At 46.1% G+C, this 26,304-nt stretch overlaps 1 protein-coding gene across 1 annotated transcript in view; it reads left to right on the forward strand.

Moving 5' to 3' along the window:
• Positions 1 to 23,267, forward strand: part of WNT2 (Wnt family member 2) — a 47,543-nt gene extending 24,276 nt beyond the window's left edge. The window contains exons 4-5 of the mRNA XM_081800204.1: positions 1,791 to 2,055; positions 18,802 to 23,267. Coding sequence (XP_081656330.1) covers positions 1,791 to 2,055; positions 18,802 to 19,031 — 495 coding nt within the window. The 3' untranslated portion in view covers positions 19,032 to 23,267. The remainder of the gene's footprint in view (positions 1 to 1,790; positions 2,056 to 18,801) is intronic.
• Positions 23,268 to 26,304: the final 3,037 nt, after the last annotated feature.

Below are 26,304 nucleotides of genomic sequence, written 5' to 3' on the forward strand. Positions count from 1 at the left end.
ACGTAGGGTGCTGAGGCCCAACCTGGGGAGGGTATGAGTGAATTCACAACTGGAGAGCCACCATGATGTCTTGGATCCTTCGGCTCTAGAATACTTGTTTGGGACTGACTTTCTGGAATGAAGAACCTTTCTGCACGCTTGGTTAGAAAAGAAACAATCTGTAAAGAGGCAAAAGCAGATTTGGGCAAATAGAAATAGTTCTCTCAGTGTGTTACCCTAAGAATTTTGTTCAAAGTCCCACCTTGGATAACGTCATCAAGGGGGTTCACTGTCCCCTCTGCCTATGTCTTCCACCCCAGATAGGTGCTGTCTTGGGGATACAAGCAGAGAGGGTGGAAGCCCTCGGCAGGCAGGTGGTTTCTCCTCCTCTGATCCGCAGCTGAGCCAGGGACCAAAGGCATGGTTTTGGTGAGACCTCCAAGGCTGGTTGCCCCCATGGCCCTTCTGTGTGTCATTTAGGATATCTGATGGAGGAAGCCCCTAATCATCAGTCATGATCTCTCATGAGCAACAAAAAGCTCTTTCAGTATTATAATAATTTGGAAAATTGACTGAAGAAGAAATTAGTTCTAACTGTTGGCGAGGGGATGACAATTGTTAAAGTAGTGAATCATATGAGAAAAGGGAACACAGGAAGGCTTGTAATCACAAAACATGCTCTTAGAAAATACTGTGAGGAAATCCATTTATTCATCCATCCTATGAGTTGGAAAGACTCTAGAGTCTGGGTTTGCATCTGCCATTCCACATCTTGGCCTAGGAGGTTGGGCCAGTCATCTTACTTCCCTGATCCCTAGTTTCCTCACTTGTGAAGTGGGAAGAACAGTAGCTCAGGATGGCTCTGGGGACCATGGGTGCTGAGGACTCTCATCACTTAGCTGAGCTCGGGAGAAATGGGCCCTGGTCCACGTAACCCTCACAAAATTGCATTGGGGTGGGCACAGGTGTGCTGGCTAATCCCAAGACCAAATCGGAAATGTCCCTGGACAGTTCCAGGGCCCACCAGAGCCCTTCCATGTCCCAAGACTCATAGCCTACACAAAGGGGGTGCCCATGCTGGGAGCCAGCCGAGATGGGCTGGTCCCATTTACCTTTGCTTCCTCCCCACAAAAAGAGCAAGCTCGGCCCTGTCATCTGAGCTGAATAATTTGGCCAGAGTTGAGTGATAATCTCCCAAATTGAATGGCATTCTCAGGGTCATCAACTGACTTCCAGCATACCCTGGCTCTGTCCTATACCAGCCATGTCCCTTGGGGCAAGTGCTTTAACCTCCCTCAAACTTGCTCCCCCATCATCTGCAAAATAAATACGGTGGCACAGTATTGTTGTGAAGATTAAGGTCATCGAGATAGAGCATAGGAAGCATTAGCACAATGCCTGGAACATGGAAATAGTAAGAGTCACTATTGTTGGCTTATCAAAAGAAGCAGGCTTAGCAATTCCTGAATATTACTGTACATTTTTAATATAATAAAGCCATATTTACTTAGGAAAAAACCCTCTAATTTATTCTCTCACTCTTCAGACTGGCCCTGTGCCCTATTCCATTCAAATTAGTGAGGATTTTGTTATACCAATAGCCAAATAGCATTCACAATCCCTGATTCTCCCTGGGACCCCACCTACTGTGGTAGTGCTGTGTGGCAGAAGGGACCCCCAGCATCTCCCAGACCTCAACCCCAGGATCCTCTGTCATCAGTCACTTCCCGATCACTCAGCGGGAAGGGGAGTGGTAGCCCCGGTGGGGGGCTTGCGTGGCCCGCACTGAACCTGCCCATCTCTCCTGGCAGGCGGTAAAGCGGTTCTTGAAACAGGAATGCAAGTGTCACGGCGTGAGCGGCTCATGTACTCTGCGGACATGCTGGCTGGCCATGGCCGACTTCAGAAAGACTGGCGATTACCTCTGGAGGAAGTACAACGGGGCCATCCAGGTCGTCATGAACCAGGATGGCACTGGTTTTACCGTGGCTAACAAGAGGTTTAAGAAGCCAACAAAAAATGACCTCGTGTATTTTGAGAATTCTCCAGACTATTGTATCAGGGACCGAGAGGCAGGTAAGTTCGAAACACTTTATTCACAGTATCTCATTCTTTCACCGGTCAGTACTCCACAGCTTCAATGCAGTCCTGTGCTTTCAGCCTGACAATTCTTTCTTTCTTTTTAAAGATTTTATTTATTTATTTATTTATTTATTTATTTATTTGAGAGAGAGACAGAGAGAGTGAGAAAGAGAGAGAGAGAACACGAGCGGGGTGAGGGGCAGAGGGAGAAAGCAGACTACCTGCTGAACACGGAGCCCGATGCGGGGCTCGATCCTGGAACTCCGGGATCGACGACCTGAGCCGAAGGCAGATGCTTAAGTGACTGAGCCACCCAGGGGCCCCCAGCCTGACAATTCTGTAAGTGCAGCCAGCTGCCTTCAGGTTCAACGTTCATGTTCTTATCATTCATATTTAAAGTGTGCCGAGAGCTTTCCTAAGCAACTGGAGAAATGGGTTGATAATGTGCAGGTTCTGGAGAAAGGTGAACCCAAGAAGGTACATGGCAAAGCGTCAGAATAGGCAGATTAGCCAAATTCTTCGGCCTGGACTAAACTCTAATTGGTGGGCTAATGTACACTCTGTACAGCAACCCAGCATCTCTCCTGTGATCCTGAAGCCAAGAAGGGTAGAGCTATGCAATGGGCCTTCCCTGTTACCAATCCCACCTCTGTGACTATGGAGGAGGGGCCCCGGGCTTTAAAGTTAGCCAGTTTTGAGATCTGCCATACTTCTCACTCCCTTGTTCTTTCCAGTAGGCTGAGAAGTTGCCAAATACTAGAAAGCAAAAATTTATCCCCACTGGCTTGGCCGTTGGTGGGCAGTGGATGAGAGCTGTGTAAGAGGCATTTTGTTTATTAAAGCCACACCCTTCCCTTGCAGACAGCACTTCATCTGTCTTGAACTCACCCAAAGAGCAGCTCCATCAGCCTCAACATAGCTGTTTCTACCAGTATGGTTTTAGGCACCCGCTGTTCTCCATCTCTCACCTCTCCTGGGCAGCACTGAGCTCCAGGCTTAGCACAGTCTTTGCAAAGACTCATACAAAATAAGAATGAGTACAAGTCTCAGTGGATGGGAGGAGATGGAAAGCCCACAGCCAACTCTGGCTCGAGCCAACTTCCCAGACTTAGTAGAAAGCAAGGGAATTCGTTATCAGGAAAAACGTCCTTGAATTTAAATTCTAAATTTGTTTTTGGTTCTAAAGTAATTGCAAATAAACTAGTAAGACAGTGCAGATGGCAGCCAGCTCCTAACACTTGATTGACCAAGAGGGACAATTACCAGGGAATGTCAGTCACAAGAAGTCCACAGCCTCGGGGCGCCTGGGTGGCTCAGTCGTTAAGCGTCTGCCTTCGGCTCAGGTCATGATCTCAGGGTCCTGGGATCGAGCCCCACATCGGGCTCCCTGTTTAGCAGGAAGCCTGCTTCTCCCTCTCCCATTCCCCCTGCTTGTGTTCCCTCTCTCGCTGTGTCTCTCTCTGTCAAATAAATAAATACAAAAAAATCTTTAAAAAAAAAGAAGTCCACAGCCTCTCCTTTGTCCCTGAGTGGTTGAATTTCCTTCCTCGTTTGATGAGCGAGTTCTTTACAGCATTGGGCGGGTTTGTACATGCAGCCTATGGATTAATAAGGACTGAGCTCAAGGACCAGATCCTATGCCCTGCTGCATTCCTGACGTGCTTTGGGACCTCTAACAAGTCATCCCACCTGTCAGGCCAAAGTTTCAGCCAAATCACCATGAAACCTATACTTTTTAAAATCTTTTTTTTTTTTTTTAAAGATTTTGTTTATATGACAGAGAGAGATAGCGAGAGCAGGAACACAAGCAGGGGGAGTGGGAGAGCAAGAAGCAGGCTTCCTGCCGAGCAGGGAGCCCGATGTGGGACTCGATCCCAGGACCCTGGGATCATGACCTGAGCCGAAGGCAGACGCTTAACGACTGAGCCACCCAGGCGCCCAGAAACCTATACTTTGATACAGGATTGTCCCAGAGGTCTGGCTCTCCTCTGCCATTAACTAGCCGTTTAACCTCAGGCTCCTCAGATAGGACATGAGGATGATGACATCGTGGTCACTTTAGGAATTACAATGGATTGACTCCTGTGTGCCAGGGACTGGGCTCAGATCATTGCACACATGGTCTTATTTAATCCTCAGAGCCACCCAATGACATCAGCGCATTGGAACCAGTTCCTGGAGGGGTCAGGGGGTTGGGGAGAGGGTGGCTCCTGGTTGATCAACACCAATGACGAACCAAATTCCCATCTTAGCTTTTGAGATCAGATAAGCAGCCCTGGGCATCATCATCCCAATTACCTGGATGAGAAAAGTGAACGACTAGTTTAAGGTCTCCCTGGTCTTGGAGAGGATGGATGTCTGGTTATCTGACCCCATGGCCCATACACCTGACCCTGACACCACAACTTGTCACCAGCTAGCTCTGAAAAGACTCCGTGAAGCCAAACGCTCATTTCAAATGTAAGAGGACCTGCTTCCCCAGCTCATCTTTCCTGGGTTTTTGGATTGAAGCAGTTCACACAGTGAAGCGAACAGTTACGATGCTTGATGACCATTGAATTGCCTCATAGGTACCCAATTAAATAAAGACCTTGCTTTGTCCTCCCCGCAGAGGAGATTCTGAATCTATTCCCTGATGCCTCATCCGGATACTAAGTTATTCTTCCACACTTTGCTTTTGCTCCTCCCGGTATTAGAACACGATTCTGTTTCTTGATCCTAAAATAGCAAACACATCTGCAGTACCTGCCATTCATTAGCACTTGATCTGCATTCTGTCATTGACTCTCACAAAGAATCTATAAAGGGGTATGTTATTATCCCATTTTATGGGAGGGAAAAATGAGGCTCTGACAAACAGGTTATGGAATTTGCTTAAAAACTCCCAGTTGATTAAGAGGCAGAGCAGGGACTTGAACCGTCCATTCTTTTAAACATTTTACTCTGTCTCCAGATGCACCAGCTACAAAGCACCCTGTGGCAGGTGCTGACTTTCTGAGGGAAGTTTTATAATTTATTCACTCTTAGTTTATTTCTGTTCTATTTTAGGCTCATTTTAGTTTATCTCATTTATAGCTTAAAAAGATGTAAACTTGGTTCTTGTTGGTGTTGATTAACCAGGAGCCACCCTGTTATTCTTTTTTTTTTTTTTAAATGTCTGGTTGCAATGTATTAGATCAGATTTCCATTAAGATTCCTAGATTATTTGTAACTTGCTTAAGCTATCCTTCATGTCCTTTTTATAGCTGAGCCTAAGAAAATGCCAAAGTCATCCATATAAACTTTTCTTTTTCATTCTGTTGACCATCAGGTGACTATTTTAGTGAAAATATGATCCAGGGTATTTGCTATCATGTAGGCAAAATTTCCAATTATTGAAAGAGTAGAGTTTTCATTGTTCATACTTGAATTCACGTATACCTAGCCACACGTATGAGATGCAGATATTCCCTGAGAAAGCCTGCTTCAACTCACCCAGCGGCCAAGAGCCTTGCGCTTGCCTGTGTGACCTATGGTCTTCTAAAGATGAAGGTTTATCCTGGCCATTTTCTACTAGAAGCTCCTGTAGCGTGCACTCTGGAAAGTTGGCCAAAACAGTCGTAGAAGTGGGTGGTTCCAAATCATTCTGGAGTAGCTTCTAACCTCTGTTTGCCAAGGCAGGGAGATGTGACAGAATCTGAGGCCATCGAGAATGGGGAGACTCCTGCCTGTAACTCCCAATGGCATTCCTTCTCTGAGCTCTGCTCCCTTGTCCTGAGAGGAAAGTGCTGGGGGTTGCAGGGCTAGCGTCCTGTCAATCTACATTAAAGAAGCCCCCAGCATGTGCACGTCACTGAGTGAGCAGGTCACGAAGAGACTCTCTTCCCCTCACTAGAACCATGCCTAACCTTAGGAAGGGCCTGTTTTCTGCTAAATGGAACTCCCACATGTTTGAAATGGGTTATCTTCAAAGGTATCCAGGCTCTAAAGTAGGTCCGAATGTGGCAGTAAAATTTAAAGCAAATAATTTTTCCTTCCTTTTCTCTATTAAAATGGGCACTAACCTTTCCCTAAATGACATCTCACACCACCCAATCTGCTTTATTGTGGCCATATTGTTCTGCTTCGCTTTTTAGAAATATCATACACATTTCCTACTTAACTGATTGGGTACCTTCTACTTGTCAGCACTGGAAAAGCAATGGTAGTGAGCACACTGAATCTTGCCAAGTAATAGATACCTGTAGCTGATCGACTTCACTCTTGCTAGCCAGCACCTGCTTCTTGTTCAAGTTAACTCATTATGTGACGGAAGTGAGCCTGCTTGTTTTGTCAGTCTGGTTTATGAAACGGATGAAGGTGACAGGTCTAGTCCACTATTTTCCAAAGGGAGGGCCTCTTCAGAAAACTATTAAATCAGAATCTCAGGGGATCATTGCTGAGATTCTGTCTGCATTTCAAACTTGAGCACATTAAAGTGGAAAATCGATATTTTAGGCAGTCCCTGACCTACAACATTGTTTTTCTTAAGTATTTTTTCATAAGTATTGGGTAAGAAGACATCCCGGGAGACATGTTTTTTGGAATACATGATCTCTTATGAAGGAAAAAGAAATTTTTTATTTAAGGAGTTCTAGACAAGTGGCACCCAAAAATATCCCCCTCCCTGGCTTGCCCAGTACAAGAGGGATGTTCCTCCATGTGGAAGCCCTACATTTTCAGGGACCCTCTTGCACTGTAAGTGCAGTAGATCTCAGCCATCCAAGCTTTCAGTGGAATTAGCTTGACGACATGATCAAGCCAGGCCTGTAGTGAAGTCCTGAGAGAATGATAAAGGCATAGCGAGCGAATTTCGACAAGAAAGGCAGAAGGCCAAGTCAAAACCCTGCGGTACTCCTGGGTGAGGACAGACCCAAACCCCAGGGGGAGAAGGGTGGGAGGAAGGTTGGGTGAGTTCCTCCGAGAGTCTGGCCCCTGCTACACAACTTCTGGGCATTTTCTCTTAATCTGCACAGCAGTTACGCCCATTAATAGAGTAGGGAATTGAGGCTCAGAAAAGCTTAACTTTCCCAAGACTGTGTGGCCTAAGTGGTAAATAAAACAAAATAAATAAAAATCAAAACAAAAGTCCATACTTTTCTCACTATATCACTTTACTTCCTGAAATTTGGGGAGGGGAGACCTGCGTCCTAAAGAGGCAGCATGAGGACACGGGAACAGAGTGGGCGGAGGGGCCCACAGAGTGGGGAGGTGGAAATTGGTCAGACCCAAGCTTCCCTCCTGTTTGGCTCAGGCTGCCTTGAGGCCCCTTCCAATGACAAGCCCTTCAAGTCTGCAAGAGTGTTAATGTCCTTCACTGTTGCTAAAAAAAATCCCAAGCTCGAAAACGATTAAGAAAGATATTCTTATGGCAACAACAACAACAGACATTTTCCACCAGGCTTCAGTTGAGGAAAATGAGTGTTCAACGATAAAGACTCCCCTCCGATTCCAAAAGTCCACACAGCAGTGTGACGCTGTGCATGTGACATTATGCAGGCCACACTGGAGGCTCCATCCGGGAAGCCGGGCTTTCTGAGACGGATATTCTAGTGGTCGTGTGGTTATCTACTCCGGTTATTGCCCCAGGCGTCTGGAAATCAAAGAAGCCCTCCAGTTAGAGATAGTCCATCTTCAAGGAATGCCATGCCGCTGACCTCTTCAGAGACTGAGTGCACCTCATCACAGGCCACTTTCCCCGTTATGATGTAAAACCCTGACCTGGGCCAGGGGTCACCCTGAGGTCTCCTCTCCAACTGTAGGAAACAGGTGACCCTCCACCTCTTTTTGAAGTCAAGTTCAAAAAACAGAGTTCCACAGTTGCTGAACCTGTTGTTTGCTGTAAGCCCGCCACGTGGCTGCCGGCTGCCGGCTGTGAGTGGGGAATACGCTAAGGTCTCACTGTTTTCTCTACACAAAGCATACTTGGCAAACAGCTTGGAACCCTTGGGAGCACAATTCCCCAACCACGGTTTACAGAGATTCACCAATCTAGACATGCCCCATGGCGTGGCCCGGTTTGCTGAAGCTCTGTGATTGTGACCTGATTGAAAGCAAGGGAACAGCTTGTCAGCCAATAGGAATGGATTGAGACTAAATGCACAATTCCCACAGTACCTCCAAGGTCCCTCATTGCTTCATGGGTCAAATATTTATTGAGCTCCTTCTGTATGTCAGACCATACAGATAAGCCTCTGGAACGCAAAGATGAGGAAGCCAGACTCCGTCCTTGCCCTCAGCCTTCCCAAGGCCTCCCAGTCTCTGGACATGAGCCGGGTGGTTGGCAGGCAATGGGATGCAGGCCAGGTGCTGGGGGGGTCCTCAGGCCCGGACAGGAAGGGGGCGCTTTCTGGGTTTTGGTCCTCACTCTGTCGCTCTATTACAGGGTCTTACCGTACACGTGTCACTTGGAAAATTAAAGAATAGGTTATTCATCCCTTTCTGCATTGAGATTTATTTTAGAAATTCATGAATTGATATCTGAAAAGCACCAAGACAGCTAGACCAGGAGAGAATGAAATGAAAAATGTATTGGTGAGGTCTGTAAATCACCATTCTCACAGGCAATTGTTGATTACATTGTCTAATTAATATTAGTTACTATCCAGAGGACCCTCTTTTCAAACTCTCAGTGGCAGGTAATACAATTAGCCTGCCCCTCCGTCCTGCAACACAATCTTCCCATTTTCCTCCTGCCCCGCTAGCTGGTCTTACCCAGTTTCAGTTGCTAGTTTCTCTTCTCCTCCTTGTAAATCTTGAAGATCTTCAGGGACCAGCCGGGCCCCCTTCCCTTCTGCTTCTGCACCTTCTCCCTGGGGGGCCTCCTCCTTCATGATGGCTTTTAACTGCTTCTCTGGCCTCATCTGGGTCCTACCTGCTGCTTAACAGCTCCTCTCCATTGTTCACATCATTATCAGTCTGCTTCTGTTAAAACTGAACTCTTGATTTGTCCCACTCCGGAAACCTGTTTTCCCCAAGCTTCCTCTTCTCAGAAAACAGCAGACCCGTCTACTTCATTGGGCAGCCATAAACCTGCAGGTCATTTGCTACATTCTTTCTCACTTGCGTATTGGTCCATCACCAGGTCCTCCTAAAATGCATGAGGGATCTAGCTCAGAAAGCCTCCCTTGTTCCTTGACTCACAGCAGATACCATGAGTTTTAGTTAGTGTATTTACATATTTGTTTGGTCTCTGTCTGTCCCACTGGACTCTGATTCCATGATGGCAGGAACTATGTCTGTTCACCACTGGATTCCCAGCACCCAGCATATAAATGTGCTGAATTGAATTGAATGGCAAGTTAGAAAACAACATAAAATATGCTCATCGTATGAGCTGAATTCTTAGTTATGTTGGTGCAGTGTCATAACTTAAAGATAACTTGGTTTCTTTGACAGGTGATTATTAAGCATGTCTTCACTCATCACTGATGATAATACGCGACCCATGAAAATTCCCATTTAAACTGAAATGTTAAATGGAATTTTCCCTCATGTTCAAGTGCATTAGTGGACCATTTAAAGAGCTTAAGATGTTGCTGGCTGCCCATTTCCCTGGAAGAGAGAAAACTCTCATATGCAGCAGGAGACTATATCAATGGCTTTTAGTTGCCACCAAATACTCAGTTCTTTTACTCTGTGTGGGACTACTTATTAGTTCATCTGATTTTGTTGCTAATGCAAGCAAAATACTTCTAATACTACTTTATGTTAAAGGCATGACCTGTAAGTCTGCCTTACCTATCAGAACGTAGATGTACTAAAATTATTCAACTTTTAGGATACACTGAAAAGGGCCCTAATTTGAATTGACAGTGGCAATCAGATTGAATTTGTGAAAACTGAAAAAACAAAACTTTTTTTTCAGAAAAAAAGAAAATTTCAGAAAAAAGGAAACAAAATTTTCATTTTCCTATTTTTGAAGTCTTTGACATAATTTGCACCAACAAAAAATTTACCAAATTGATGTCCTTTTTTTGCAATAGAAAAAATTAATATGTTACAAACAAAAGAATGATGTTAATGTATTTTAACATAATGTATTTGCTTACTTCATGTAAGCTTTCCCCATGAAACCTATTTCGTGCTGATGTGTAAATCTCTTCTTTAAATCTATGCAAATCCTGTATTCCTAATAATTCCTGACATCATGGATCAGCAGACTTTGTTGCTACCCGTTGCTACCTATTACTATTTTTAGTGATTACTGATTGGGTAGCCATGGACAAATTAACTTCTCTGGGTGTCTTAAGATGTGTGTTTTACCCAGAAATTCCCAAGGTTCCTATGATTCCATAAATGAATTAGTGAACTTTTAATTAATTTCACTTGAAGTTTGCAATCACAGAACCTGAACTTGATGCCACAGACTCCCTTAGGTTGTTATTTTCAATCTCTATCTTTTAAAAATGTGCTGCATTTTCTGCATGTGTTCTCTATATATCAAGTGAGATCATTTGAGTAGAAACCCTGACCGCAGTGCCTGAGGACTCGGTGACCGCTCCCTGGGGAAGCGCGCTCTCCTTTGGCAAGGAAAGGATCTTCGTTTTTAAGAAAATTGTTTTTAATTTAATATTTAATGAATCAGGAATTTATATGTTGACAGCTGAGCACCATGCAGTGTATAGAAGAAATATAAGATCTAACCTCTGTCCTCGGGGAGACAAGATGCATGAGAAATCATCAAACATTTCGAAACAACGTATGAGTTCTATTGCGTGACATGCATTATAGGACTTGGGGAGGGGGTCAGGTGGGCGAGGAGCAGAAACAGGGATTGCTCTGTGGAAGGTGCTGAAGTAGGCCCGAATCTGGAAGAATGTGAAGACCTCTGATCCAGTGGAGTGAGGAAAGGCCAGCACAGCAGATGAGAGTAGCTCTTGTAAGGAAACAGTCTACACAGCTAGTCACTTCAATGGGACAGTGAGGAGTTGGCCTGATCATAAGGGGTACAGGTAGGGGGCCACGGGAAATAAACTTGCGTAGACTAGGTGTGCCAGACGTGGAAAGCCTTGAAGAGTCTGACCTTAACTTTAATTCCACGACAGGATTTGCTAATTTAACAGGACATGCTGTCTCGTGCCAGTCAAGTTTTTCTTGGTTATTATAAAAACGCTGAATAAAATCATCTGAGAGAAGTGAAGATCCTGTCTTTCCTAGGTTTAGGTTTGCAACCCTTACTGCGTGAGGGGCAAGCCGTGCGAGTAGATGAATGTGCCGTCTCTAACATTTGCTCTAACATTCTTTTCTTCCCTCGATAAATCTGTGTCGTTAATGACAACATGTAAGTCAACCAGAGGAGAAACAGCCGATTGGATGACGGGCTTAAGTGAATCTTGCTTTATGTCCTAATGGTCAACATATGGGCTTCTGTCAGCCTAGAGTGGCAGGAATTTCCAAAGACACAGGCCCATCCACAGAGAAAGAGTGCACAAGAAAGCGCCCTTCCTCCAAGGTCCCAGAGGTGTGGGTCTGGGAACTATTAGCAAAAGCTCTTTGTCCTCCTCTGCTGTCAGGAAGATGCATGTCGGTGGAGACAGAAATGTTTTTGCACTGGGAACCCTGACTCCATTATTCATTTGATAGCTCTAGGGGAGGGATGCTCGATTCCATAAAGTTCCCATGGCACTGCCCCACCAAAAGTGTGTTCGATGGTCCCAACTTACGTGATTTAGAAATTCCGATTCTTCATCCTCCTTTTCCCCCATGCATATGTGAGCTCTGCGAAGGGTGAGGACAACATTGCGGGGAGGAGAAAGGAGGATCTGGCGGGAACTCACATCTTCCCACGGCACAGGCCTCACTGACTGCCTGGATCTTATGGACGCTGAGTCTCGGCAGATAATCTCCTAACAGTGTGGTGTGAACGTGACAGAAGAAGGCTGGGCTCCCTGAGCCCGAGTCTGCCACACTCTGTCCGGGAAGTGGGATCCGTACCCTGGCACGCCACACATCAGGCCACATTTCACAAACCTAAACCTAAGGGAAGTCAGGGAAAAGAGCTTCTGACTTGCAACTTATCTTAAGTAAACTGAGCAAATCAAAGTGCAGTAGGAGATAACATTATAAATCACTATGAAGGATTTTTAAAATAAATAAATGTGAAGCATCTAAATAAGTGTTTATCCTCTTACCATATCACTTTGGGAAACCAATGATAAAACCATTACTCAAAATATTTTTAAGATTTCCTTTGGAGTATTTTAAAGCCAGCCACACCTGCTTTTGTAGATACTGTATGATGCAAATATTTGACCTATAAAGATCAATTTGGGTTTTGGAAATATCTCAGCGAATCTTAAAGAAAAGTCCGGGGGAGACTTGGGTGAGTGATCAGGCTAAGACATGCTATTTTGGGTGAGATGCAAATTGGTGCTATTGGCTTTCCTGAATCAGAAAGTTCTGCTTAGCATGAGTTCTTCCCAATGTTTTCAGCCAGGGCCCCATCAGTGACATAAATTAAAACCACCTTGAGGACACGTAACGGTTTTGGAGGTGTGCATGTTGGTGTTGCAAAGAAAGTAGTTGAACAGGAGTTCAAGGGGACCATCAATACAGGAACAGAGCAGCGTAAGCTGCTAATACCATGCTAACCAGCCTTCACATTCTCATGTAACTGTAGGTGTCCTCGTTGTCTATAGCATAGCATATGCTGGAGAAAAAGTCCCTTCCAAAACGGTTACACGTCAGGACCTTTGCAAGTTCTTCACTTGATAAAATAGTGAAGGAGAGAGCAGGAAGGATGCTAACTCTCTGCTCCCTGGGATCTGGCAGGGCTGCGGGATGGAGCTCTCTGCCAGATGTTACAATGGTCAAGAGCTTGAGCTCTGGACTCACACAAGCCTGGCTTCAAATCCCGACCTGCCACCTGCTAGCTGTGTGATCATGAGCAGGTTACTCACCCACATCCATTCCCTCATTTCCAAACTGGTGACAACAGAACCTACTTTCTAAGCTTACAAGAATTAAATGAGATAATACAGGCAAAATGCTTCTCACAGGGCCTAACCCATGTCGGTGCCCCATAAATATTGGCCCCAATTATGAACAAAAAGAAAAGATAGAGGATGGAAAAGAAGGCAGAGGGGAAGGAAGCAAGAAGAATAAGGGGAAGCGAGGGAAAAGGCAAGGAGGCAGGGGCTTCGGGCTGACAGGTGGGGCTGGCTTTATTAACCTGGTGGTTCCTGCTGTGGCCCAGGCAGGGAGGAGTAACTCATTAGTTAATGAATTGGTATAGTATTGGGGGGGAATAAAAGATCTAAAAGTGTATATCTCAAATATTTAGAACTAAACAAGAAGGAAGATCAGAGGGTCCCTTTCACAAAGTGCTCACTCACACACACACACATTTATAGTCTTGATTCTTATCTCTTAAGGATAATGGTGATGCCTTCTGTTTTGGAAAGGACAGTGGGAGGCCCCTAAGACAGTAGAGCCCTTCTGCTGTCATTAATAATGGGGCCTTATTATAATTCCAGGAAAGGAAAGCAATGTGAGCAAATTTTGTATAGATTCTGCACCCTAGAAATGTTCTTTTCAGGGTTTTGATGAAATGGCTCTATATTCTGCTCAAATTACGGCAAGTGTCAAAATTGCTCTCCTGCTCTACAGTCTGTCATTAAATCTAATTAGATCCAAACTCCAAAGTAAGGGCCAATTTATAGTCCATCATCCGGTAGCCTCATCCTCTCCCCAGATGACAGAGTCTGTCTGCCGTGCACCTCTCAGCTGGCACATTCCTGGGAGCCTGGGGTCCTCGGAGGGGGGTCATTCCTCCTCCAGGCTGTGACCTCACCACCGTTCTCACGTCAGTGGCTCTCAACCTTCAAAAACCCCTCTCATCTTCCTTCTTCGGGGCCCTCATTACACCCCGTTTGGTTGGCCAGTAGAGAGTGGTATGTTCAGATGAGTGGTGTTCTCGGGCATTCTGTGGTGTTCTCGGGCTGACTTTGTTTCCTTGACTGAAACCACTTCTGAGTTAAGCTCTTGTCAATGGCCATCACTTTGACCACTTCTCTAAGAGTTTTGATGGATCTGAGGTCACTTCACTGAGCCCTCCTCGTATTCAGAGCCCGGTTCAATTTTTTGCATCTGAGGGACAAAAACACCCCAACCATGGCTGCAGCTGAGTCAGACCACCAGCTCAGACCCTCCTTAGGGTCAGGCCACTGGGGAAAGGTCACCAAGTTCGATGTCGGTAAAAAGGCCACAGGGTGATTCGGGAATGACACTCTTCACCTCCCTGTCCTAGCGACACCCTCCCTCCACCTCACAGCACCAAGGGAGAGAGAAAATTCCAATTGCATGTATTCATATTTTAATGAATGCATATCGGTGGAAGTGAAGAATGCTTATGGGTGTGCAGGGCTTATGGACAAAACACAAGGTGAAAATTCAGAGCAGCCTCTAGCGTGGCAGGTGACAGTGCTTCTCACACCCCGGGGGTCTCCTTTGCACCATGGCTCCAGGGGCCACCTTTGAGATAGAGATTTCCCACTCTGCATCTCCATGCTGACCTCTCTCCTGAGTCCCAAAGAGTATTTTCAGTGAACATTTCTACCTGGATGACCCACTGTCACAACAAAGTCAACATGTTGAAAACAAAACTCAGGATCTTGGCTCAAAGCCTGCCCCTCCCCAGGTGTCCCACCCCAAGGAAGTTCACCAGCATAAATCCAGTCACTCAAGCCAGAAGCCTGGGAGTACTTCCTGACCCTCACCCTCCATGTCCTGCCCGTCCTGCCTCCTCCACATCCCCTGAACCCTTTAACCTCTCCCACCCCCACCGCCACTGTCCTTGTCCCCATCACCCTGTGCCCTGCGCAGGGCACTTCACTGCTCTCTAACTTGGCTCCTTGCCTTTACCCTGGCCCCCTTCAATCCATCTGATCCCAGCACCCACAGCAAGCCTTCTGAATGTAAATCCATCATGCCCCACTTTGGGTAAAAACTCTCAGGAGCACTCCATTGTCCTTGGGTTAAAGTTTCAATGCCCTCACCTGTCCCACAAGGCCTTCCACGTCTTGGCTTCTGCCCACCTCTCCGGCCTCACCTCCTGCCACGTTCCCCTTTGAATGCTGCATTCCAGCCAGGTTACACACCTTTCTTTCTCCTGCTCACATATTAGAGTTTTGCTGGTTTCCTGGCTTTGCATATCTGGCCTCCTCCTTCTTCTTCTCGTTACTGGAACATAAAACACATACAGAAAATCGCACGCCACATGTATAGCTCAGGGAATGGTCTCAAAATGAACACACCCATATAATCCAGGCCCAGACCAAGACCTGAAGAGGACTGGTATTCCAGGAGCCTCCCTCATGCCCCTTTTCACTATTCACCAAGGGAAATCACTACCCTGACTTCTAATAACATAGACTGGGTTTTCCCACTTTTGTACTTTATGTAATTAGAACCTTCCGAATTGTGTCAGGTGTCTACTACTGCATAACAAACCACCCAAAAACTAAACAGCTTAAAATAACCTTAAAGTCCCACCTCGGGCTCATCACTCCTTGCAGCCATGCCCTTTCGTCCGCTTTGCCACCAAGTTTCTTGAAAACTGGCTACACTCCATGTCCGTCTGCCCTCGCCCCCCATTCACTCCGCGATCGCGGCTCCGTCCTGTGGTTCTGCTGAAGCAGCTCTCATCAGAGGGCGCCCCTTACCTCCTTCGTGTTGAGCCAAGTGCACGGTTTTCAATCTTTTCCTCCTTGACCCCCTACCCCCAATTCAGTGAGTCCCCAAGTCCTAGTGATTGTCCCCCTTTCGCCTGTCACATATTTGTCCTACGCTCAGTATCTCCTGCCTGGACGAATCCAGCTGCCTCAAGGATACCTCCCTGCCCCCATTCTGACAAGGTTTCCGCTGCTAACAAATCTAGACAGGCTCACCACTCCCCACGGGATAAAACCCAAACTGTAGCAAGGCAGGAAGGCCTAAACCCGCGCCCGGCTCCCTTTCCGGGCTCTTGGCCCCCCCCCACGCCTGCGCAGTGGCCACCCTGGCTGCGTCCCGTGAACGCGCCCCGGGGGGTCTGCTGGGGGTTCTCTCTCACCTAGGACTCCCTTTGCCCCCTTCTCCCTCCAGATCTACTTATCCTCTCTGTCCTATCTCCGAAGCCACCTCTGTAAAACTGGGCTGTTAACAGCTCCTTTCTGATCCTGTTTGACGCTATCGATATTAATAGCACTCATTATCATTACTATATATTTGGCTTACTCCCTCTAGAACATAAGCTCCTCAGGGCAGGATCTTTATTTTGTTCTAATATATCCCAAGCTCCCACAACTGTGCCTAACACATCTAGGCACTCAATAAACACAGGCTAAGTGAATGGAAGGGTAACATTAACTGAGCCCTTAGTTGCCAGGTGCTTTTCATGCAGGATCTCATTCCCACCTCACCGCAGCCCTGTGAGGAAGGAGCTCCGTTTTTATCCCAGTTCGGCAAGGGAAGAAACTGACGCCTAATGAGATTAATGAGACCTAATGGCATGCCCAACGTCACCCAGCTGATAGATGGCAAAAGCTAGGACTTGAACCCTGATGTGTCCAAGCTCTAAATAACCTCATTCTACCATCATGAGCTTTGTCTGCAGTGGTGCTTTGCAAAATCTCTCCTGGAGGTTACAGCAGGTCTTCAGCAAATGGAACAGTTACCTAGAAGTAGTGGAGGTATCTCTTTACATATTAATCTCTTCATTATAGTATGAGTGCTCAGAGAATAGGAAGTGAATTCTAATTATTTTATTTCTCCACCACCACTACCCAAAATTCTATGCAGCCGGCATGGTGTCTTACATGTTTGTGTTCATTAGATGTTTGCCGAATGAAATAACGGGCGTGCTGTTAAGAGGCGGCATTTGGCAGTGCGTCCTTCTTGTCCAGTCAGTAATTCTGAGCACTGTCCTGACCGTCGCCCCGAACCTAGCCCCAGCTGCTGCCTCTTCTAGCTGGGTGCTTCTTCAGCACGAGAGAGGCTCCTGGCCATCCCTGGCTGGCCCCCCTGTCCCCCCTGACCCCAGCCCTTTGCCATCCTTCCTGTCATCATGAAATCCCCTGTCTGCCTTCCTGCTGTCAGTGGCCTGATCACGCAGAACGAATTCTGCCCACCCCTCTCCTCTTCTCCACCCAACACCCTGCTGGAACCTGGCTGCTTCCCGGGTCATTCTTGACAGGCAGGGCAACATGACATTTATGTAGATAATTGGAACACAGTTGGATTGTGATAAACAAAGAGAGAGTCACGAGGCAGGCCAGGAGTTATGAAGCAGGAGAAATTCCTTGTTAAATGATAGAGGAACTGAAAATGAATGAAGTCACTTTCTTTTTCATCCTGACATACTTTTTTTTTTTAATAAGGAGCTTAGCTTCTCTCGTTTTGTCAATTATTTAGAATTGTTGATTGCAAGCAATAGAAGATGGAGTGGTTTAAGCTGAAAGGAGAAATTTATCATAAGGATACAGAACCTCTAGGAACTCAAAGTTTGGAATGTAGCCAGGCCTAAGGGAGAAATGGAAGCAGCTTCAGGAAGATAGTCCAGGATCTGGGCAGCATCCTCTTTCCATGTCTTATCCTCTCTGTCTCTGTACATTTGCCTCATTCTCATCTCTCTGTAGACCACTGGCCCCCATACATCATCATGGTATACGGCTGCCCGTGGCTGGCTACTGAATGTGTATTTGGTGCGACCGCCTAGCTCCAGCAAACCCGCCAGTCCCCAGGGAAATCTACCTGATTGGCCAGCACAAGCCACGTCCCCACGCTTGGCCCAGTCACCTGTCACCAGCAGAGCAGGTGATGTTGTTCAACATGGCAGCCAAATGCCCGTTTCTTTGGGGCAGAAAGAAGCAGAAAGGATCCCTGTGAGTTGAGCAATCGTCTGATAATGCTCTTATAAAAGAATTCTGGGTGCTTCCCCAGGAATAGGACACATGAAGAGACATCCTATCTTTGAGAGTCTTTTTCAGACACAAATACATAAAAATGAATTGCCATTTGGGAAACCTCACCTTAAATAACTACGACAATGTTCCACTGCTAGTTCCTAACAGGTTTTTACGCCAGTTCTGTTCACCGAAGGCTTAGCATCCTGGCTTCGACCAGGAGCCCCACACACATCTAGATGGCCCACTGGACCGCAGCGCTTGAGGTAAAGCAGGCTGGGCGGCGCTCGCTCCTCCAGGTCTTACACAAACGATGCCCACACCTCCCCTTCAGCCACCAGAGTTCTCGCCTCTTTCTAGTAAGGCAGCCTAGTCAGGTCTGGGGAGACAGACTCCCCTACCTTTGAGGGTTCCACACCCTGACAAATTCTGAGAGCCCTAACCTGGGTCACTGCTTCCTTGATGTGGTTTGAGGGCCGGTGAGAGGGAGCTAGGACAGATCCTTCTTTCGTTCTGAGCTGGCCTTGCCCACTCAGTGATCCACTAATTCAAGGCTGGGTAGGGATAAATGGAAACGTTTATCCAGCTCAGAAGTGGGAGCACTAGAGTTAAGTTGCCCACGGCAGGTCCATAGTTTCGCATCCATCTTTCCGTGACTTGGCCCTGTGGGCACGGCTACACTCGCTGGGGCCGGCGCCTGGGGCCGACAGACACTGCCTGGGCCCCAGAACAGGTGGCTCAGCCCCAGGCCGTGGTGACGAGGGGCCGGGCGCCCTCCTGAGGCCCACTGTATTCAGCCCACACCTTCTCAGTGCCCCCTCCCCCGCTTGTTTTCCAGGCTCCCCGGGGACAGCAGGCCGCGTGTGCAACCTGACTTCCCGCGGCATGGACAGCTGCGAAGTCATGTGCTGCGGGAGAGGCTACGACACCTCGCGTGTCACCCGGATGACCAAGTGCGAGTGTAAGTTCCACTGGTGCTGTGCCGTGCGCTGTCAGGACTGTGTGGAGGCCCTGGACGTGCACACGTGCAAGGCCCCCAAGAGCGCTGACTGGGCGGCTCCCACATGACGTCGGCGGAAGGCTCCGCCCACCTGCCCTCCTGCGGGGACTCCGTGGGATCTGCCAGGACCCTGGGCCTCCTGGCTTTCTCGGGGAGCTATTTCCTAAGGCATGTGACCTTTGTCTCAACAGAAGCCCCTTCTCCCTCCGCGGGGGCCTCAGGACGGGGGCCACATGCTGCACATAAAGCATGCCTTATCCTCCCCGACTTCCAGCATTCTGGGGGCCCATCTCTTCCTGATCAGGACAGATTGCTAAGAGGGGAAGGGGGACGGGGGTGGGAGGCCGATCCCGTCTCCACCCACCTAGATGTTTCCTCTTTCAGGAGCACTTAGCCAGAGGGGAAAAGAGTGTCCCAAAGGAGCTTGTTTTGTGGTCTCACAATAAATGCTCACAGTTACAAAATTCTATACTTCTCTCTGGAGGGTAAAGACAGCAGGACCAACTGCCACTGAATTAACTTTAAATCTTGAAAAGACCAAGCAAGGCTTTTGCCTGATCAAGTGATTTTCACAGCCACCCCCTCCAGGGGTAATTGGTAATTGCTTGGAGAAGGATGGCTTTTAATGAACTTTAGGTTTAAAATGCATATTTTTCAAGACGTTTATTGCCATATTAAAGTTTGATGTGACAAGATGGAACTGTTGTCCTTTGGTACAGTTTGGAATCTTTACAATAGCAAGAGCCTCAGAAAGGAATTGCTTTGCATTACTGTCCCCTTGATATAAAGAAGCTTTAAGGAATGAGACTTCCTTCTTACTTAGGATCTGAAAGGAATTTAAAAGAAGATTGATGATCTGGCAGTATTCTGTGCCTATTGGGGGAAGATGGAGGAAAATAACTTAGTGAGTGGAATATCAGAAAATGTGTCTTGACAGATAAGGAAAAAAGGGGAATAAAATTCCTATCTGGTATGATGCACGTGACCCATGGAATTTTGTAGTTGAAATGGCTTTGAGAAAGAAAACTTTGGGGATGACAAGACCAGGGAATCAGCATGCTGACAGAAAGGTTTCCAGAGCTCAGTCATGCCTGGACAGCCTTCACCATAAACAGATGCCCAGAACAAGTTGGCCACGTGTGCTGAGGAGCATCAGCTTATACCCATCACCCTTCAAGCACGTTTGAAAGAGCTGTCATACTGAACTGTGTTCATCTGACGCTGACAAGATGACAAGACATCATAGCCTAGAGCAAATGACACATAGCCTTGCTTATAAAGCTGGCAACCCTAGTGTATTATATTGCAAACAAATCGCCATTTGGAGACTATATTTAAGGGGCCAGCTGTAATTTGGGAACATCAACGTGCAGATTGTGGCTGGCTTCAGCCATGAGCCAGAAGATGACATCCAGGGAAAATAGAGAGGCTGCTGCCCCATTCTGTATGTTAGGTGAAAGAAAGGTGAAATATCTGAAGATACTTCTCATCCCCTTGGTACAGGTAGGTTCTGGTTCTCAGTGTGGTCTCTTCACATTTACTAACAGGATGTTCCATTCTGTGCATCTGGTGTCCAGTGATTGAGGCTCACTCATTCATTGACAGCCTGGCCTTCAGTTTCTTGGTCCTTGCTCTGCAGCAGGACGTCTAGACTGAAGCTCATGGACAACAACCTGCTGCAGTACTTTGTCAGAATTGATGCTTGCCTCCCAGCCCTCATCAAAATGACAGAATTCATCTCCTTTCCTTCACTCCCAAACCCCCAAATTTGTCATCTGATTTTCCAAAGTAACTTTCCTCTTTTTATTCTATGGATTCAGAGGATGGGAAGAGTGGAGCAGGGCAGAGTTGCTCTGAGCTCAGCATGGGCCTTCGAGGGCAAGTGGGAAGGCTGGGCAGATGGGCTGTCTTAGTTACATTCAGCTGCCTGTGGACGCTTTTCTGGTGGGGATGAGGGGACTTGCACGGTGGTCCCACAGCCATCAGCCCTTCTCCCTGCTGGATGAACTATGAAATCATAAATCCATGGGTGTATTTAGAAATGGAAAGGATCTAAGAGGACATCTCGGCTCCCTCCAGTTTGTATCTGAGGAAGCTGAGACCAAGAGGGGTGAAGGCCTCTGTGCACTTATCTGCCATTGCCCCCAATCTCCACTGCAAACAGAGGAGTCAGAAAAGTCAAGCACTTTATCTAGTTTGTCTCAGAATTAACCCAAGTGGATTCTAAGTCATTTTAGCATCCAAAGTGGATGGTCATGATTTCTTTTAATTGCTGGGATGTTTTGATCTGACTTTCATTTCATGCTGAGATGCATCCTTCTTGATAAGGAGCAAGGGCATAAGGCATATCCATATAGAAACCTGCCTACATTTTCCAAATCTGTAAGGCAGACTGTGACAGCCCTCTCAAGTGGCAGTGGGTGTGGCCATGATAGAGGGAGTAATAAGAGAATGAAGTATTTTTATCTGCTTTTATGTCTGAAAGAGGAAATCTCCACTATTGGGAAAAAAATTAAAAAACAGTTGAAGATAAATTCAAACTCATTTTCTTTAGGGTTTGGGGGAAGATCAATATGACATGATTCTAAGAGAGACTGAACTCTGGATTACCTGAGGCTTTTAAGAGAATGTACGGCACAAATTACCCAAAACAAAGTAAAAGAACCCATTCAGTTCGGATCCCTTACAAGTTCCCTCTCAGTGAAAATCTTATGATAAAACCAAGTTTTCTAGGCCCAAGAGGATGCCCATTAATGTTCGGCAATGTCTGAAAAAGTTCCAACACAATAGGAGATCTTGACTGACTCAGTGGGGTTTTCTACATATCTACATATCTTTCTAAAGATACCATCTGCACATGACTCTGAGTCTTAGCAAATGAGTTGTCTTCAATAAATGTGCCTCCGCACATTGGTCTGCACTTCGGAAGACTGGACCGGACTGACTTGTATTCTGTGAGCATGCTTTGTCAGGGTGTATCCCGATTACACCTCGGACAGCCTCTCCCATCCAAGCTCCAGCACAAAAGCCCCAAGTGTGGTGACCACGACCAGCCGGGGCTCCTTGCCCCTCCAGGATGGAGGCCCTGGCATAATACGGATATCACCAGACTGAAAGGAGCATCCCTGAAGGATCTATCAAATGGCAATATATTCCGTATGGGGCCGGATGATGGAAAAAGGATTGAGAGGGAAAGAGCCAGATGGTTGTTGCCAAGTGACTGGCTGAGCTTGGTGATGGGGCAGAGTGGCTTTTTCAGCTCTTGTGGGTACCCATCGCCCCTCCTTCTGCTGTTGTTCCCCTGTCCCCTCCCAGCACCTTCTCCCCGAGGCATCGAGAGGCCTAGAGGTGCAGGGCCTCGGGCCATTGCTCGCATTCTCCGCACCTGTCGCATAGCTCTGTGTGAGGCTGCCAAGGTTCATTTCAAGAGACGTTCTCGATTGTCATAACCATATTCCTTTCCATCGGAGTTATCACGAAGCTCGAAAACATCAGGTATCACGTTTCTTTTTCAAAGAAAGTAGCTTTAAAGTCAGAAAATCTAGCTTCACATTGACATTTCTCAGCCTGATTAATTTATTAAGGAATCTTACATCAGCTCTACAAAACCTAAAGCAGGGCTCCCTCAGAGGCAGCCAACATGATGGTGCACGCACTTGTCCTCAATGGCATTTTCAGGCCAAGATATTGTTATTACTTCTCATTTATTAAAGGCTGGCCTGGGGCTGGTGTGGTCTCGCTCAGCTGAAGAACATTCATCTCCCCTCTTGCCTGCTCTCCAAATAAAGGCTCAGAGTGGTGTCCAATCGACCAGAACCATTCTTCTGTGTCTATTTACTGTACTTCAACCTGGGTTTCCTGGTCTTAAGAGCAAGAAGCGTACTCTTAACAAATAAACCTCGCCAGTTCCAAAGCTGGTAAATTGCTTTTGTCAGGTCTGTGCTGACCTTCTGAAAAACAATCCACTGGTATAAATAAGCTCACAAAGGCGTGCTTATTTTGACCTTCTCCTTACCTAGGCAGAGAAAATTTTCACTCATCCATGAGAATGTTCTTTACATTTTTCAAGGGATCAGCAAGGACAGGTGGTTTGCAAAGCCCAACATGATTATTATTTTTCTAAATCATAGTTGTTCCAACTCTAGTTTTTTTTTCCCTGATATTCACATGATCCCTGTTTAACCAAACCTCCCACTTCCATGAGCTAATAAAAGTGTCACGCAGATTGTTACAAAGAACTATTGTTATTTACAAGTCTACATTTTCTGTGAAATCAAAACATAATAAAGTGAATTTCCAGTGTTGACTTTGTTATTTTAAACTTATGATAGTCTTGCCAAACCCTCTAGTGGAAAGAAATCCCTGCAGGTTATGGGAATTATTCCCTTGTCTTTTCTCAGGAATACACTTCTTACACAACCTTATCAAGAGGTGGCTCTCAAGTTTGTAAAGATTTTCAGGGAAGACAGTTGGCTTACCTTACTAAAAAATACTCTTGTGAGTTCACAGGTAAGTGATTGAGAAATTATTCCACATTTTCACCCTGTGTGGCCATTTAAGTGCTTACCCCCTCTAGGTGCCAGCATGCTTTGGCTGTGTTTATAAATTCAGTGTCTCTCCACAGCAGCTAGACCCACCCCCGTTGACCACTCCAAATTATTACTTTCCATACATAGTGCTTGCTTTTGGCTAAAATGGTATTTTTTCAGCTTGAATAGAAACATACAAGATCCCTTGCCCCTTTATTGAGATCTTTGTATCCTGATTGTGAGTGCTATTTATACACTGGTAGGGAAAGCTCGGAAAATGGAAATAAACTCTCCCCCAGCAAAGGAAATCCATCCAACATTTGCTCTTCCCTGATATACTGTTTTGGGGTAACCTGACTAAGCAAGGTGCTGACTCTGCACATCAAGTACCCCAAGGTGGCCTGATTGTCAGGCTGCTTGCTGTCCCTCTAGGATGATCTGCAGAAGAGGTAATGATACGTGTGTCTACATGTGTTTTTCAAAGACCAGTTTCCCCAAATATATTTGCCCAATCATTATCAATGAAACTGCCCTATTCGCTAACCCTTTGGGTGAGAGGACTGTCCTACACATTGTACAATCTTTAGAAGCAAGCCTGTCTCTACACACTAGATGTCGGAGGTACTCTCCTGCTTCCCAGCCCTGACAACCAAAAGTGTCCCAGATATTGCCAGATGTTCTCGGTGAGGGGGTGGAGGAAGCAAGGTGTAAGACAAAACCATTCCCAGTTGAGAACCACTGATGTTAACACTTTGGGTCAAGTCCTCTATCGAAATGCAATCCGTATACATTTCTGCCATTTTCAGTTAGGCACACTTCAGTGGGAGTGATAGTTTAATGGGATTAAATCTTGGTACTAATGCATCAAACTAACTGGGAAGGAATCTTTTGGAATGGGTGTATCATAGAACCCCTCAGCAGCCTGGGGCAGAACAAGACAGGCTGAGACCTGAAGTTCACTGCGTGTCCTGGGAGGGTAGAAAGCACCAGGCTCCTGGGTTTCTACGGATGGGCATTAACTGTAGGAAATCAGAGGAAGGATGGAAGCTAAGCAAGGAAAAACAATAGTGTGGTTTCAGAAGCTGGAGACACAGATCTTCTTAGGAACTCCTCAGTTTCACAACACTCAGTGGGAAAGAAAAGCCCCAAGATAAGGCCTGGAAGGTGGAAGAGTGAGACTTTATAGATTTGCATAAAATAGTTGAGTAATTTTGAGTTTCTCAGGACAGAGAGGAGGGTCATAAGAAAGAGGAGGCACCAAAACGTAGAGAAAGACTGAGTTTCAGGCAAAAAAAAAAAGAATCTCCAGTTTAAGGTCAGGGTGGGTATCATTTGTGGGTTGATCATTGAACACCTCCCCCCCCAAAACACACACACAGACACACACTGCCAGTTGTCCCTACTGCAGGTAACCTCAGCCTCATATGAGGAATTGTAGGAGAGTGAAGCAATCCAAGTGCTGTCCAGTGTGTGCCAGCGAAGAGTGGGAAGAGGGAGAGCACATGCCGGATGCAACATGGGGCTGAGTGGAGAAAGAAACAAGCCTGGATGGCAGATAAAACAAAGGATAACCCGAGCTGGATAGAGGACTTGGGGCCAATGACAACTGGCTGAAAGAAGGAACTGGAAAGCCAGTCTTCTTCTACTTGACAATTTTTCACAGACCTAACCGAATTTATGTTTTAGGCTGCCCATGGAAATAAAGACTAGATGAAACCACTTGGATGAACAAGTGACTCTTCATCTGTTCCCTCATGCTATGATCTAGTTGTAGATAACAGAGCATGATTAAAATCTGATCAACATGATCAGTTTACCATTTAGACTACTTTTGGCTCTTAACTTGATTTTGTAATTTCCGAGTAGTGACTGACCCTGTGAAAGCCCCTGTAATTGAATCATAGGCTCTGGATTTCCCCAGGCAGTCCACCCAATCCTATTTTAATAGCACTGCAGGCCTTCCTAAGTTCCACGGATGAGAGGAATCATATTACTGCCCGTAAACCCAATTCAAATAATTAAATGATGAAGATGCATCCAATGTCCAGTCAGCCAGATTGCTCACACTGGTTACTTCAGCAGAGACTGGGGAGCTTGGCAAATCCATCTGTGAATGTTTCGGGGCCTCATGTTACAGGTGGAGGTGACACACCAGCCGAACAAATAGCAGGAAATACAGAAAACGAAATCTGAATTGAAGTCTCCAAAAGTCTACACGCCCAAATAAACTTTGGCATCTGCCCCTTGATCATTATTCTCCAATAGTAATGAAGACTTCATGAAAGGCCTTGAACTCTGAGTCGTCATTGTGGACTCATGCTTAATCAAGACAAATATTCCCAGCCTAAGAGTACAATGAGAAGAAGGGAGTACAGGTTTAATTTTCTTATATATTGCTGTAACTATAAACAATGCCCTATCCTCTCAGCAACTCTCAGGAAATAATAAGCACCAGTGTTTTATGGGTATTTACACCAGCCCTTGGAGATTTTATTAGAATCATGATTCACAGATGAGAAATTTCCCTCTTCTACAGGGCTTAGTAACTGAAGTAAGAATTACTCAGTATACTGTACAGACAAATGAATTCGAATGCTTCTGGCTATTAACCATTCATTCACTGGTGATTTTCTTTAATTTTTTCTGAACTGTCTGAATGATTGGGTCAGGATGATCTCTCTTGTTTGTATATTGTAGAGATACAATGAAATGGTATCTGAGAATTATGTCATTCTGTCCTATGGATACGAGACTTCAACAGAGCAATGAGGTTACATTCCAAGAGTCTGAGAGTGAGGATTCGTGGAATCAT

The sequence above is a fragment of the Leptonychotes weddellii genome, chromosome 12 (assembly GCF_054177405.1).
Source record: "Leptonychotes weddellii isolate Sample4059 chromosome 12, ASM5417740v2, whole genome shotgun sequence".
Taxonomy (NCBI): Eukaryota; Metazoa; Chordata; class Mammalia; order Carnivora; family Phocidae; genus Leptonychotes; species Leptonychotes weddellii.